The sequence below is a fragment of the Podarcis raffonei genome, chromosome 3 (assembly GCF_027172205.1).
Source record: "Podarcis raffonei isolate rPodRaf1 chromosome 3, rPodRaf1.pri, whole genome shotgun sequence".
NCBI lineage: Eukaryota > Metazoa > Chordata > Lepidosauria > Squamata > Lacertidae > Podarcis > Podarcis raffonei.
Window position 1 is genome coordinate 102,886,481 of NC_070604.1, and position 15,985 is coordinate 102,902,465.

A 15,985-nucleotide genomic window follows, 5' to 3' on the forward strand; every position below is an offset into this window, starting at 1 on the left:
AATAAACCAGTCAAAAGAGGCAGGCTGGCATCCCACGTTACAACTTGCAGCAAACATCACCATGCAGCAAATTTCCCAGTATTGTCAATTCTCACCTGACTTTTTGTATTCAGGTTCACAGATATAAATACATAACGTGTAGGCGCCCCAGGCAGAGGAATGCATGGTTGTTGCCTTTTTACAACATTCCAACCAAACATTCAGGGAAGGGCCCTGGGCTCAATGGTAGGGCACCTGCTTGGCCTGCAGAAGGGCCCAGGTTCAATCCCTGGAGTCTCCAGGTAGGTCTGGAAATGTTCCCTGCTTTAAACCCTGGAGAGCTCTTGCCAATCAGTGTAGACAATACTGAATGAGATGGACCAATGGCCTGACTCCATGTAAGGCAGCTTTTTGTGAATGTGCATGCAGAAACCAGGCCCAGATTAAGCTGCTTATCAAGTGGAATTTAAATGGGAACACAGTGAAAACACACACATATACATGCAACGTCGTACTTGATGCTTGTAATTTTTAAAATATTTATGAAGAGCTGATAATTTCATTGGGGTATGGATATTCAAAATGCGGCAGGGATGCCATATTGCTGGGTTCTGTACATGCTTTGCTAGTGTGTATGTTATATGTTTGAGTTATTATTCAGAGAGGGAAGGAGAAACAGATTTGCTAAGCATGGAAGAGGTAACCACTCATGTAGACCAAGGGGTGTCGGGAAGATAACTGTATTTCGAGGAGATAGTGGTCTGACATGGGTATTCTTCCTGCCTCAGAACAGCCTTTGAAGCCCTAATCTGCAGAAGGAAGGAACAGTGCTGGGTACCTTTACCTTTTCTGATGTTAGACATTGTTTGGAGAACGTACGGCATGGGAATGTCGGGATTCAAGCCAGAAGTCAGAGCCTCCAGCTCTTAGGAATTTGGCCACCCTCCAGGTGCCCGGCTTGAATCCTTGTTTACCTCCCCTGCCAGCGCCTGCCGGCAAGATCAAGGGAGGTCTCTTCGGCGATTCTCCTCAACGTGACGGAGAACACACCACTCCTCCCCCACTCCTCTCCCAGGGAGGGGGAAAGAGACAGACAGAAATATATTTACATGTCTTTATTCCTGTCGTTCACCAGTACAGAGAAACATGTCTGCACACTCTGCTTCCCTGCTGCAGAGAGAGAATAAACTCCACCCATGTACTTCCAGTACAGGGTCATGTGTCACTCTGAGGTAACATCCGGCTCTCAGAGCACTTTACAAACTGTTCCTGGTTCCCACGGTAAAATCCAATAACACCCACATCCTGTTTACCATTCCAGCCACCTGGTGCTTGCTTCTGCGTTGCTCCTTTTTCGTAACATCCTCCCCCAAAAGAATCAATGCGTGTTGCAGCAAGCAAAGCATGATCCAGAGAAGAAAACAAACAGTTGTTATACACATAACACTCCCCTGTTGTTTCAGTTCCACCCTTGGAACTCCCCGCCACTGGTTTCCCCAGTGTACCTCTCTGGTTGTCTGGTTTCCAAGGAATGAGTGCATCTGCATTACCTTGGCTAGCAACTCTCTGTTGTGTCTTTGTCTCTGACTTAGACACAGCTCCAACCTGTCCTCGGTTGTTTACAACAGCAACACATGCAACAGCTAAGTTAGCAAACTCTTTTGAGTACCTCTTGGGTGGTTAACCCTTTGTAACTCCCTCAGACCTACGTATGAGGTGCTGATCCTCTCTGCTCACTGGTCCAGTCTCAGGACTCTTTGGAGAACTAGTTCCAATGGTAAACAGTGGTTCATCCTTCAGTTGTGAAGGCCTATCTATTGTGTGAGATTTCCTCTCAATGACTGTGACAACTGAGCTCTCCGAGCTATCAGTGTCATCACTTTCTGTACAGCTGAAATCAGTGAAATCATCATCATCTGAATCGTCCTCAGTGGGAAATGTGTGAACTATCACTCTCTCCTGTTCAGGAGCACTCTCTAGAAATTTTGTGAGAATCACCTGACCAGATTCAGACAAAATTACTCTGTAGAGACCCTTTTCATACCCCACAAAAATGCCTCTGGCATTCTTTACTCCACCTGGAGCTTCTGTTCTCACATGAGACCCAAAAACCTTGAAATGGGCAACAGAAGGTTTTCTGTGGAACAGTTTCTCAAAAGGAGAACTTCCCAACTCTTTTGAAACCTTTCTCATTTTCGTATAACAGAACGACATTAGAGACTCGGCCCAGTACTCATGTGGCAGATGTGAACTAAGCAATTGCGCTTCCATCCCCTTTTGCAATTCTCTGTTCACCCGTACACAGACACCCCTGTTCCACGCTTCCGCTGAAACAGAAACCTTGTGTCTTATTCCCTTCTTCTGCAGGAACCGCTGGAAATCCTGTAAAAGAAAAATCTGCTTCTCGTCTGTGAATAGACAATCAATGTTAGCATCATGCATACTCTTAACTTTGTCACAAAACTCCTGAAACCTCTCCAAGGCTTCCTTTGGCTTTCTCAACACATAAACCCAGACATAGTTAGAGAAATGATCCACACACACAAGATAATATCTTGCATTGCCTCTAGATGGTTCTAGAGGACCAATCACATCAGCATACACCCGCTGAAAAGCTCTGTTGACCCCGGTCTTCTTCTTGCTCACACCTGCAAGAGAAACTAGGTTAGACACAGATGAATTACATTCCATGTAATCACTTTGTGCAAAAGTCAACAAATAAAGTCCATCCTTTTGTTTGGCAGAAAGATATAACTCTCCATCTTTGTAGATCTCGCAGCTCTCAGCATCGTAGGACAGTTTCAGTCCTCTCTCTGCAATCTGCGAAACACTCAGCAGATTGAACTTCAATTCAGGAACCAAGTAAACATTGTTTATTGTCAAGTCCAGACTCTTAAGATAGACAGTGCCCACGCCGGCCGCTTCTAGCTCCTGACCATTGGCCTGTGTCACAGTGAAGCTTTGCTTCTTAAACGTTGAAAAGAGCCCTCTGTGTGGAGACATATGAACCGTCGCTGCAGTGTCGATAATAAACGCGTTCCCAACATCTGGCGTGGTTCCTTTCGCCATCAAAGCCTTTGCAGGTTTCACCATAGGCTTGGTACGACCTTTGCCTGACGCCTCAGGCTTTGCTGAGCGGCCCTTCGCTCCTTTTGGCTGACGTGGCTTCTTGCAGTTCCGCTGAAGATGCCCAGCCTGTCCGCAATTGTAACACTGGACAACATTCAAAGCTACAGCATCCTTTCCAGTAGCCTCATCGGTGGGGGAATTAGAACTCCGTTCCTCCCTCCCCCTGTCCTTTTCTTCCAGTGCAGCATGCCGGCTGTGTTCATCTAGAACCACGGCACTCAGGGGCACTCCCCCCTCCTTGGCATCCACGCTGAATCCAAGGGTCAGCTTCACACTCAATCTCAAGCCAGCTTTCACTTTTCAAGCCAGTAAACTCCAAAAGTTCTCTTCTGTTTACTGCTTTTTTATTTTCTTTTTACAGGCAGGCAAACCTTTGGCTGTTTTTCTGCTTTCTCAGGCAGGCAATCTGCACGCTGTTTTCCACAGCTGCAAAAGGTAGTCAAAACATTTTCGATTTCCCAGGCTCTTTTTAGGCCATTCAGTTACTGGCAGACGTTGCCTAGCAACCTGCTCAGGACGGAACTCCTTATCTAAACCACAGGAATTCCTGGTATGCAAGCTTGCTCTTTCAGAGCTGTTTTTCTTACGCAGCTTGTGAACCAGAAAATAAATCTTTCTGCGTTCATTCTCTCTTGCCCGAAATGCAGCATACCTTTTTTTCAGGCTCCGTTGCCTTGAAACACACTCATCTCGGTGTCCAGCTGTCTGTTCTGTTTAGCCTCTGGCTACAGGCAGACGCATTTCTTTATCTCCTTAGGTGCAGAGGATGGCAACGATTCATCGACCTCTCACCTCTCATGCAGATTCCCATAGATCAGATATCCATCGGTCTGCTACCAGTTGTCGGGATTCAAGCCAGAAGTCAGAGCCTCCAGCTCTTAGGAATTTGGCCACCCTCCAGGTGCCCGGCTTGAATCCTTGTTTACCTCCCCTGGCAGCGCCTGCCGGCAAGATCAAGGGAGGTCTCTTCGGCGATTCTCCTCAACGTGACGGAGAACACACCACTCCTCCCCCACTCCTCTCCCAGGGAGGGGGAAAGAGACAGACAGAAATATATTTACATGTCTTTATTCCTGTCGTTCACCAGTACAGAGAAACATGTCTGCACACTCTGCTTCCCTGCTGCAGAGAGAGAATAAACTCCACCCATGTACTTCCAGTACAGGGTCATGTGTCACTCTGAGGTAACATCCGGCTCTCAGAGCACTTTACAAACTGTTCCTGGTTCCCACGGTAAAATCCAATAACACCCACATCCTGTTTACCATTCCAGCCACCTGGTGCTTGCTTCTGCATTGCTCCTTTTTCGTAACAGGGAAGAGGTGGCTAGCTAATGAATAATCTGCACATAGCTAGTTGGGCAAGGCACCTAGGCTAACAGGCTAGTTAGCTATAAATCAGATGGTTTTTGGGCAGAGTTCTTTGAAGCTCGTGGACAGACAGATGGCTGCAGGGCCGTGCAAACGAAGGCCGCTTGGGGGATCGCTTCCCCGCTTCTTGAAGGTTTCCAAGTGTCAGATTGAGGTGCTTGCTTGGTATGTATATATTGCTTGCTGTTTAGAATGAAATCTTCAATCTTCTCACTCATTTGTGTCTTGTATTGCCTCTGAATCTAGTTTAAAAAGAACCACCTTGCATTTGGCAAGACAAGGTCCAGGAAAAAAGATACTCCAATACACCAAGCTTTACCCATTCACATCAAGACAAATAGCAAGGAGCGAATGAGCCATATGGCACTTGAACTGCGGCACTCTCCAAGTACTGGAGTACTTCTCTTCTGAAACAAAATGTTATTACTCCTTCTACTACTGTTCCATTTTTTTGTTAAAAAAAGCAGGTGGCAACCGAGGGGAGGAAAGCCACTGTATTCAGTTATAATATAACCTGACCGTAGACATTTAACAAAATCTTTCCCCACCGCATTTTCAAGACAGCTTACCTTCTAATACGGGAAACGTTTCAGCTATTAATCCCAAAACAGTCAGTGCAGTAAATCTGGTTGGATGGGACGAACCAGGAAACAGGGCTCCAAAAAGAATATCACAGACAGAGGACATGAAATCCTAAGGATGGGAAATAGAAGCCACAGGCAGATCAAATAGAAGACTGTCTTCGAAAGGGGTTGGGGATATTTTTGACCCACCCAATCCCAGAGCTGTAATTCAAATATATGCTTGACAAATTCTCATTGACTAAACAAATTTCATCAATCCTTTTACCCAACCTATGAGATAGCCCCAGTTTCTAGTTACCCCTTTCTGGCAGGGTTTTGCCAAGCCCCAAAGGGATATCCTCCTGGACAAAACAACAACAAGAAAACAAAAAACCAACCTCCATGAGCCAATATATTTTTACAAGTTCTCAATCTTTTTTCCACACTTCCATCCTTCCCACATTCCACATCTCTTCCTCTCCCAGTTTTCCTTACTTATTTCTTATGATCACCTCAACATTCAAGTAGATTCTACCCTCTCCAAGTGGCCTGCACCATGCTTCACCAGGGGTCCAAAGTCTAGCTGAATGGTAGTTGGCTGCAATGCCTAGTGGCACTTCAGGGACAGTGAGAATCTGAAAATTCCCACCAGTAGCAGATTGCCTTGCTGCCTGGATATTAGGGCATGAAAGCAGGATATTTCAGGGCAGGCCACAGACAGTGGTAGAACGGTATCAAGCAAGGCCCTAGGCTCAATGATTGGAATCTACTTGGAGATCTACTGCCAGTCACTGTGGTCTGAGCCAGTAAAAGGCAGTTTCATATGTCGTCTTTCCCATCATGTCTCAGACTGTCCTTTGCCACAGACGGATCGCACTCTCCGCTTTTGTGGCTACTGCAATATTTGGAAATTGCCACATAGTTCTTAAACTCTGTGCACACATACCTTGTACTGATGCAAAGTCTTTAATGGATCCCAGGGAACGGAATGTTTGCCCAGGCCTTGCTTGGACTTCGTTTGCTGCATTTTATGAACTGTCTGGGAGCTCTCGTGTACCCGGCAGAACAACTTTAGAAAAAGAAAAAAGAAATACGGTACAATGATGCCACGCAACGAGAAACATTGAAGCGGACATCGCAACTTATTTCATGTTTTAAAAAAGCAAGGGCAAAACGTAATGGAGCTTGAGAACATTTGTCACAAAGGTGGACAGAACTTCTAAAGAGGCGTATGTGGAATTTCAAGTTCATGCTTAAAGGTTACCTTTTTCAGCAGGGAACAGATTTGTTGCCTCACAGCTGGAGACTGGCTGTTCAAGTTGTAGCTAATAAAAAACTCAATTAGTTGCATCTCTTCAGCGGAAATAATTTCTGTGCTCCGGTGACTTTCGCAAAGCAAACCTAAAGCGTCTATTCGCACCTTTTAAAAGAATAAGGAAGTTTTTAACGAAGTTTTTCTCTGTAATATATATATATAAAACTTAAAAAGCACACATGCACAAAACACTTAGATTTGTACCTGATCGTGTTGATGAACTAAACCTTGTTTGATACAGGTAATGGATACAAGACCACTGTGCATCATATCTATAAACTTTAAGTGTCCATGGGCTCTTGCTGTTCTCAGGCATGCCATCAAAGCTCCAAGTGCTCCTCTGGTATTGCAAGATCCTGCACAGAGAAGTTTTTAATGTTCATTGTTTAACTGTGTTTGATGTTTTAACTTGCTGGAAGCCACCCAGAGTGCCTGGGGCAACCCAGTCAGATGGACGGCATATAAATCAACAACAACAACAAGAAGAAATCCTTTGTTTTTATACTGCTACAAAAACAGCAATTTCTCACCACTTTCAGCTCCGCTGCTTAAGAATAACACTCTAAAAATCAAAATATGTTAGGTATAAGAATATATTGCTAAAGGTATCCTAAACACCACCAGCTTTAAATTACTTCTCTAAATTCTCAGGATACACATTTTACCTAGCAATCAACCAGTCAGTACAACAATAATTTAAAAAAAATATTATTGCCCTTCTATAGGAAACCAAAAATTGGGAGAAAAACTAGTTTGCGTATTGTTATTAAAGCTCCCTGATAAGAAGCAAGGAAAGCTTTATGCAAATACATAGGACAATATAAGGCGAAATTTATTTTGCTCTATTGAAAAATTATGTGAAGGCATAAAAAGGGGGTTTCTAAACTATGTTCTTGGCCATCAAGATGGATTCTTGTCACCTGTGCTCTGAGCATTTGGGATCCTAGAATCTCTCCCCCCTCTGCTCTGCAGAGAAATACCTGTCAAAAGAAGCCAAAGAGGAGAGCAGGATTCCCCACCCACCTGCCCAGTTTAAACACACCTGGAGTACAAGGTATGAAGTCTGATCTTACCAACGTTAGATTCAGCTGATGTATGAAGGATTTTAATCATGTAGTTCAAGCTTTCAGGGCTACACTTCAGCAGCTTGGGTAAGTAATAATCTGTTACGTAGGTGGCTTGCTCTGGATTCCCATCACACAAAATTGACAGCAGGGGAGACACCCACGCCTCGTGCCATTTGTCGATCCAGGTGTTCCCTTCCAGTGTGGACTCAAGGTGTCTCTTGTGGGTCACAAACATGGTTTCCAACAAATCGCTTGCGTAAGGTGCAAAAGACTGATCACTCATGACGCCCAAAATCTGCGCAGGAATTGTCCTGTCCATTGCCAGAATATTTTCAACGCCCACACATTCAACAAGACAGCCAAGTGATGAGTATTTGCCTTTAACGTGCCATTCTAAACTTAGCAAGTTGTCAATCAATCCCGAGAAGAAAGGGTCCACTTTTACAATGGGTCCTTTTGCTGAGGCCTGGTGAATTCGGAGGATGTTCCTAAATATCAGTTTGGTTTGGTGTCTAACAGCATCAAGAGGGTGCTCCCAGTGAGCATAGACATAATCCAGCATTTTTCCAATAGTGCCCGAGTTTCCACTGAGGCTGCACTTCAGGTCTTCAGAACCTGACTGAAGAGCATCCAGCGCTGAAGCCGTCCAGATAGCTAAAATTCTGGACAAGGATGCCGCCATAACAGATTCTTTAAGCCTTCAAGAGAGAAGCGGAGTATCAGGATGGAGAAAGATTACCGTATTTTAAAAGTGGATTGGTTTTGATCCTCAAATCTTTGCCAATTTTCACAACGTTACAAAGCCCTATGTCAGGGGTGGCCAACTCTCAAAAGACTGCAATCTACTTTTAGAATTAAGAACTGGCAGTGATCTACCCCTGTTTTTGGGGGGTTCAGCTCAAAGTTGTTGAGCTTTTTTGGGGGGGAGAAAAACCCTTTTTTAGGGGTTAAAAAACTTAGGGGGGACTTCCATTTTGGAGGGAGTTAAAGGCAAGGGACAAAGGGGTAAAGTCACTCACAAAAAGATCACTATGGATGGAAACAGTAACACAGAGAAAGCTTCGTCTTCCCTTCCAGAGATCAAACAACAATAGAGGGCAGAGCAAGGAAGGAGTCAGTTTTAGCAACGCTAAGGAAAGGGAGCCAGAGATCGACCGATCTACCAAAACCTCGCAAGGATCTACCAGTAGATCGCAACTGACCTGTTGGACATCCCTGCTCTATGTGTACCACTAACATGCTATCTTAGGCCCTATACAGAGTGCATTTCTCATTTAAACAGTTTATTCTCCCGAAAATGGAAATAGTATAAAATCCAAGGAGCAGATTAGGGACAAATCTCTGGTATCTCCTTCAAACTTCCCTCCCACCCACTCTCTGTACTTGCTGGAGGGGAAAGCAGTACCAATATATCCAACAAACAGCACGAACATATCTCGGCCATGCTCTCGTCTCACATTCCAGGGGACAAACCCCTGCAGCTGCTTGTCTTGGCTACAGGCAGTCAGCAGCCTCCTGGTGGATAAGGTAAACATCAGCTAGAGATCTGTCCTGAACCCTTGCCTCTTTCCTCTGCCTGAGGCAGGCCATAGTCTTGCATGGTGTGAAGCATCAGAGGGGTTCCTTTGCTTACTCAGGCTGCTCCCCTTCTGCCCTTACTGAGAGGCAATCTCCTCTACTCTCTACTTGTGGAGAGGAAGGAAAAGATGTGGGTTAAGATCCTTGGCAGCTACCTCTCCTGCATTCAAGGCAGCTGAGATACTGTACTTTTCCATGTATAAGACAAGGGGTTTTTTTACTCAAAAATAATGTTAAAAAACGGGACTCGCCTTATACACGGGCAGCGATTGGGGGACCGGGTGATTGGTTGCAGCCACAAGTTGCAGCTTGTAAGCAGCAATTTGGTGGGTGATTGTTGGCTGCAGCAAGGGCTGCTTTGGATTGGCTGCTCCTGCGTTAACTGAGCAGGTGATTGGTTGCTACAAGAGCTGCCTTGGATTGGCTGCTGCTGTGGCAAATGGGCATTCGATTTCCGGCTGTTGTTTGCGAACGGACAGACACTTGCCAGCTTCTGCGACATGAGCGATTCTTAGCACTTGTCATTCGAATTAGTGATTTTCTGCATCCCCCCCCCAAAGGAAAGCTCAACAAATCATGTCAATCCGTCCCTCAAAAAGCTCAACAACTCTGGTAATATAGCCATCTCCTCACATTTTCTTAAATTTGAGTCCCCAAAAATAGGGGGCATCTTATACAAGGGGGCATGTTATACACGGAAAAATACAGTAACCATCTGAAAACCACACTGCTGTGGTATCCAGGCTGCTTTCAGTTAGGACAGATGGCAGCACCAAGAGGTCCAATAAATCAATCCCAAGGATAGCTCAGTTGGTTAGAGCATGGTGCTGATAATGCCAAGGTTGCAGGTTTAATCCTGTATGGTGGCAGCTGCATATTCAGGTTGGAGAGATGATCCTCAGGCTCCCTTCCAACTCTATGAATCCTTTTATTTCCCCATGAATCCACATTGTCCAATTGAAGAAGAAGAAGAAAGTCCTTGATCCACAATCAGACCAAGTGAAAGATTTAGGACAATTCAGCACTTCAGCTAACATGCGTTAAAGATTCAGCTGCAGCTGTCCCACAGCACTGGACCTCTTTTCCTATAAAGACTTGCCAAAACCCAGGTCCCCTTCCAAAACACTGCAAGGCCTTTCAATTTGGGCCGGCTTGTGGTGGTGATATTTAAGGTTCTGCTAGGATAGCTCAGTCGGTACAGCATGAGACTCTTAATCTCAGGAGTGTGGAGCAAAAGATTTCTGCATTGCAAGGGGTTGGACCAGGTGATGGTCCCTTCCATCTCTACAATTCTCTGTTATATTTTTACCACATTTTATTCACAATTTATATTATAATGCAACCTGAGCTCTAGTAATGGGCGAACCCAAGTTGCAGCTAAACAAAACACAATGGTAAAAATGTAGTTTTTACACAGGGTGAAAATGTGGTTTTACCGTGTACTCAAGGTCAGCAAAGTCAAGGCAATATCCAAGAGCAGCTTCTCCATACTCTGGTCCATGCTGCCATTCTTCCACTCTAGCATAGCGAGTGCTCCGTGGCAGAGGAAAAGGAGGACCGAGTCAGAAAGCTCCGCAGTGCAAAGACTCCCACAGCTGTCCACAAACCAGTCTGGTAACTCAGAATGCTTCAGGGAGCCACAAAGCAAGTCGCTGATCTGCAGAAGGCAATACAGTGTTAATTAAACCACAGTGGAGGAGAAAAAAATAAGACTGTGCTTTGCCAGACCCTTAGAAAACGGCAAGGAAGCACAATACTAGCTGCTAACATGTAAATGGGCTTCAGCCTGGATAGCTCAGTTGGTTAGAGCCTGGTGCTGATGATGCCAAGGTTCCAAGTTCGATCCCAAGATGGACAACTGCATATTCCTGCAATGCAGGGGGTTGGACTAGATGATCCTCAGGCTCCCTTCCAACTTTACGATTCTATGATTCTTTGCATGTTTTCCATCATGGCACTATTAAGCACAAGTAGTTATGCCTATCCACCATAAATTATAAATTTAATCTAATCTCTTTGTTCTCTGCTCCCGTGATCAGTGCTAGGCTTGTAAAATACACTTATCCCAAGCTTTCCATTTAGAATAGAAATATCAAATCACTCTAAAAGGGAAACGAGGCAAAAACTCAGCAGCATTTCCTAATACCTTTCTCAAGTTATTTTTTCCTTGGGATTCCCACCACTGAACAATTCAGCAATTCATTATAGAGTCGTACCTTGGCTCCCGAACGCCTTGGGAGTCAAACGTTTTGGCTCCCAAACAATCGAAAACCGGAAATAAGTGTTCCAGTTTTTGAACGTTATTTTGGAAGCCGAATATCCAATAGGGCTTCCATGGTTTCCGACTGGCTGCAGGAACTTCCTGCAGCCAATCAGAAGCCACACTTTGGAAGCTGAATGTTTCTGAAGTTGAACGGACTTCCGGAATGGGTTCTGTTCGACTTCTGAGGTACGACTGTACCAGTACCACCACAAATTATCTAGGATTCAGAAAGCACCAGACTCAATAAATGTTCAAAAAACTGGCAGCCTATACAAGTTTAACAAGGGTAAAATAAATAGTGCAATCCTATGCACACTTGATCGGGACATGGGTGGCGCTGTGGTCTAAACCACAGAGCCTAGGACTTGCTGATCAGAAAGTCAGCGGTTCGAATCCCTGCGACGGGGTGAGCTCCCATTGCTCGGTCCCTGCCACTGCCAATCTAGCAGTTCCAAAGAATGTCAAAGTGAAAGATGATAAATAGGTACCACTCCGGCGGGAAGGTAAATGGCATTTCCATGCACTACTCTGGTCTCACCAGAAGCGGCTTAGTCATGCTGGCCACATGACCAGCTGTCTGTGGACAAAAGCCGGCTCCCTCGGCCTGAAAGTGAGATGAGAGCTGCAACCCAGAGTCGTCCGCAACTGGACTTAATGGTCAGGGGTCCCTTTACCTTTACCTTTTATGCACACTTGAGGAAAAAGTCCAACTAATGTCAAGTGGGTCTTTACTTTTGAGAACACATGCATAGATTTCATATCCCACCAAGTTCAACATGACTGATAGCTCTTACTTCTGAGCAGACACGGTTATGATTGTGCTGTAAGGCTGCAACCCTATACACACTTAACTGGGAATCTGCCCCACTGAACTCTACGAGAGCAACTTCTAACTAGGAATGTGCAGGACTGCGCTCTAAGGCACTCTGCAAGGAATTTCCATTGAAAAAGGGGTTTTATTTCTGAGTAGACACATATAGGATTGTACTATGAAATGACTAACAATTCTAATGGGGCTAGATCAAGCACAAAAGATGACATATTGTGAAAAAACACTGACACGGCCACTATATTTTTCATAACAGCTCTCCCTTCCAATTGTTGACTTAACACATTTTGGGTGCCATTCAATGCTGTCTGCTCACTGACTCATCAGAAATTCGCCTGCATGATGAATCTTCTGGTTTCTTCCCTCCCCTCCCTGCGGAACCCCACACATCCCCAGAATCTGCTCCAGTGCTCCAAAATAATTGGGGGAGCTGCGGGGGGGGGGAGAGAAAGGACAAATCCTGTTGCATGAGAACACACATATGCCACTCATGCTACATTGGATCTCGCCTTATGATTAATTACACTTTGAAAATTAAGTAAATTGTGGGACATTGTTGTTGTTTTTTTTACTTTTCCAAAGGAAACACACTTACCAAACAAGGTAGCTTTTCACCTGGTTCAAACATGGTCTTAATAAAGAGAACAACAGCCAACCCTGCTGTAGTCTGGACAGTCTGTAAGAGGTCTTCTGCAGAAAAAGAAATTGAAATATATTAGTATTGCAAAGAAGAAGAAGAGTTTGGATTTGATATCCCGCTTTATCACTACCCAAAGGAGTCTCAAGGCGGCTAACATTCTCCTTTCCCTTCCTCCCCCACAACAAACACTCTGTGAGGTGAGTGGGGCTGAGAGACTTCAAAGAAGTGTGACTAGTGCAAGGTCACCCAGCAGCTGCATGTGGAGGAGCGGAGACGCGAACCCGGTTCCCCAGATTACGAGACTACCGCTCTTAACCACTACACCACATGGCTCTAGTCTGGACATTTAAATTCTCTTTCAGATTTATTGTTTTCTAGAACTGCTAATTATTCTTAATATATTCCATTTTTATTGTTGCCGGCATCCAACACAGTAACTGTAGCATGTATAGTGCAAAAAACAAAACAAAAAAACACTAGGGGAGAACTCTCACAGCAATAAGCGCAGTGGAGAACTCTGGGAACTTACACAAGATATAATGGAAATCTAGAATCTGCATCTTCTTTAACATTTTAACGTCCACATTACAAGCCTAAACAGCAGGTACTCACAACTAAGCAGGCATCTAGTTTGCTGCTGATGTATTCACAAGACAACAGCACAACACCTTTTATAGAAATATTTTCTATCAACAAATGATAGTGGCAATTCTTACTAGGGATGCTGGCTTCGATACAAGGTAGCCCTTCCATAAACAGAAGGGTTCCTTGTATTTACATAAGGGGTTGCATACAAGTGGGAGCCCCAGCCTTACAGAGGCAAATCGAGGACTATAAGTGGAGGCCTTTTATGAATGAATATAGGAAAAGTCAGAATTTGAAGATTGGAGCCCTGTTTGGACTGGAGAAGGAAGGTTGGATAGACTCTTTCATGCAGGGATCTACTGACCTTTGGGTCCTGAATCTGGGTCAGGAGGTGATTGGAGTTGTGGGGGCCTTTGGATCTGGAAGAGCCTTGAAACATGATTTGAGTTATTGTATGGACCTTGGTTCTAGCTGTGGAGAGTTGGCTGGCCTGTCAAGATGGAATGGGGGCATGGTTGGGTCGCCCCCCCCCCCCGAGACTTGCTCTTCAGCATCTTCAGCATCAAAGAATATGAAGAAGAATTGCAGAAGGGACTTGGAAAAGATTTAAGAGCCTCGGACAGAAGATCTCCAGGTTGATGAACTATATGGAATGGACGGAAATGATTGGCAGAATCCGAGACCAGGGAGAAGAGATGGTGGAAGAAGATTGGGAAAGTTTGAAGTTTGTATATAGAAATATTGTAAAATTAATGAATGTTTGAAAATTGCTGGAATGAAACTTTATGGCTTTAGCAGAAATGTTATAAGGAGTTAAGTATAAATAAGTACTTTAGTATTAATGGAAAATAAGGTTAAAAATATGTTAAGATATTCATAATGATAAAAATAGAGAAAGATGGAAAGGAATTGCTGAAACAAGTAACAGAAGTAGAAGACAAAAAGGGAGGTGAGAGGAGGTCGATGAAACAAGGGAATGAAAGAGTAATGAAATGGTATGCTATATGTTTTTAAATTGTTGTTGTTTTGTTTTGTTTAGTTTAGTGTTAAGGTTGTGTTTTGTATTGTTTATTGTATTGTTTTTTCTTTTGTTCTTTTTTCTTGTCTGTTCTATTTTGTCTTTTTCTCCTGCTTTTTCTCTTCCTTTTTCTTTTCTTGTAAGTTTGAAAAGTAATAAAGATTATTTAAAAAAAAATACATAAGGGGTTGCAATCCAGCACATGCTCCCACCATTTAGGGCTGGGGGCAAAGGACTTCTGCTGATTACGCCTCCTGATTACAGCTTCAGAAAATTGGTCTGCATCCTATAGCTGAGCTGTATTTCTCCATTAGGGACACAATGCAGATAGCAAAACAAGGCAACTCTCTTTCCAAACCCTGCACTGTTAGAATGTAAAAAAATAATACATCAAACCACCAAGAGGTTCCCTCATATTGCTCTTCCTTCAGAACGACTCTCATCTTCTTACTAAAAGGCAATGCCCAATATAGTAAGAAGCGTTTAAAAAAACACCCTTAAATATCAGAACTACTTACCATTAATTAAGAAGTGTGAAAAATGGTTCAGCAGTCCACACATACTTTGCCAAATAGGAGAATCTAACGTCTTCCAGAAATTTCCTTGAACGTTTTCCGGAATTTTTTGTATCAACATCATTGAAACTTTAACACCCATCAACAAATCGTGCATCAGCCGAGTTTGAGCAATGCGATTTCCACTGAGCTTTCTTTAAATGTATAAGAAAATTCAAAATGAATAGCGGTATTAGTCACTTGAACGTGTATTATGGCAGCATCAAATTAATCCATTAACTGTGACATGAGATTCCATCAAAGGCAATGACCAACTTCAACTTTGTTGAAATAACCGTCTTAATGTGCCATGCAAACCCCACAATCAATGAGTTGACCTTGGAAGGGATTTCCACAATGTAGGCACCACCAGGGAGAAGGAACTATGTTGTGGTCTCATTCACTGCACTATCAACAGGGTGGGGGCAAGATACATAACAGGGTCTCAGAAAATGATCAACGAAGAAAAATCAACAATATGTGTGGATGCTTCTAATAAGAATTGGTGTGTGAAACCTGCTCTGCCGCATCCACAGCTGTCAGAGATGCCACACCACTATCAGTGCCAATTCTGGGCAAGATCCAAGATCCCAAAATTGGTGCTGATAGCAGCAGCACTTCGTCGCCGCCGCTGCTTGAGGTGGCAGGGCACCAGGAAGGCTTCCACCGTCTGAAGCAGTGGCCTCATCCTGCCTAATGGGATAGGCAAGTTCTGCTTTCTGCACAAGCTCAGTAAGTCAGGGAGTTGTTTTCTCTCTCTTTCATATTCTTCATGACTGCTATATTTCTTAGAACAGCAATCTTTTGAAAATTCAAAAGGACTTCCATGTTGATGTGGTATCTGTTTAAAGAACAAGTTGCTGACTGGTTTTGCAATTGCCTCCAACAACTGTTAGGCTTAGCAGATAAGTGAGACCAAGTTATTTGTGTGGGAATAATAATAATAATAATAATGTATTGTTTATACCCCGCCCATCTGGCTGGGTTTCCCCAGCCACTCTGGGCGGCTTCCAACAGAACATTAAAATACAATAACCCGTTTGCCGTTAAAAGGGTACACCTCTCTGCAGCTTAAAAACATTCTGAGCTCTTTTT

General features: G+C 44.0%; 1 protein-coding gene across 6 annotated transcripts in view; it reads right to left on the reverse strand.

Moving 5' to 3' along the window:
• The window catches only part of THADA (THADA armadillo repeat containing), a 158,564-nt gene that overhangs the window by 130,543 nt on the left and 12,036 nt on the right, over positions 1 to 15,985 (reverse strand). For all 6 annotated transcript variants that reach the window (XR_008329722.1, XR_008329723.1, XM_053383336.1 and 3 more), the window contains exons 8-15: positions 14,855 to 15,045; positions 12,689 to 12,783; positions 10,438 to 10,658; positions 7,430 to 8,121; positions 6,561 to 6,712; positions 6,306 to 6,461; positions 5,988 to 6,110; positions 5,048 to 5,171 (exon numbers count right to left, since the gene is read on the reverse strand). Coding sequence is in view for 4 of the 6 variants with exons in the window: in XM_053383336.1 (XP_053239311.1) it covers positions 5,048 to 5,171; positions 5,988 to 6,110; positions 6,306 to 6,461; positions 6,561 to 6,712; positions 7,430 to 8,121; positions 10,438 to 10,658; positions 12,689 to 12,783; positions 14,855 to 15,045 (1,754 nt within the window). In the remaining 2 variants the exon portion in view is untranslated. The remainder of the gene's footprint in view (positions 1 to 5,047; positions 5,172 to 5,987; positions 6,111 to 6,305; positions 6,462 to 6,560; positions 6,713 to 7,429; positions 8,122 to 10,437; positions 10,659 to 12,688; positions 12,784 to 14,854; positions 15,046 to 15,985) is intronic.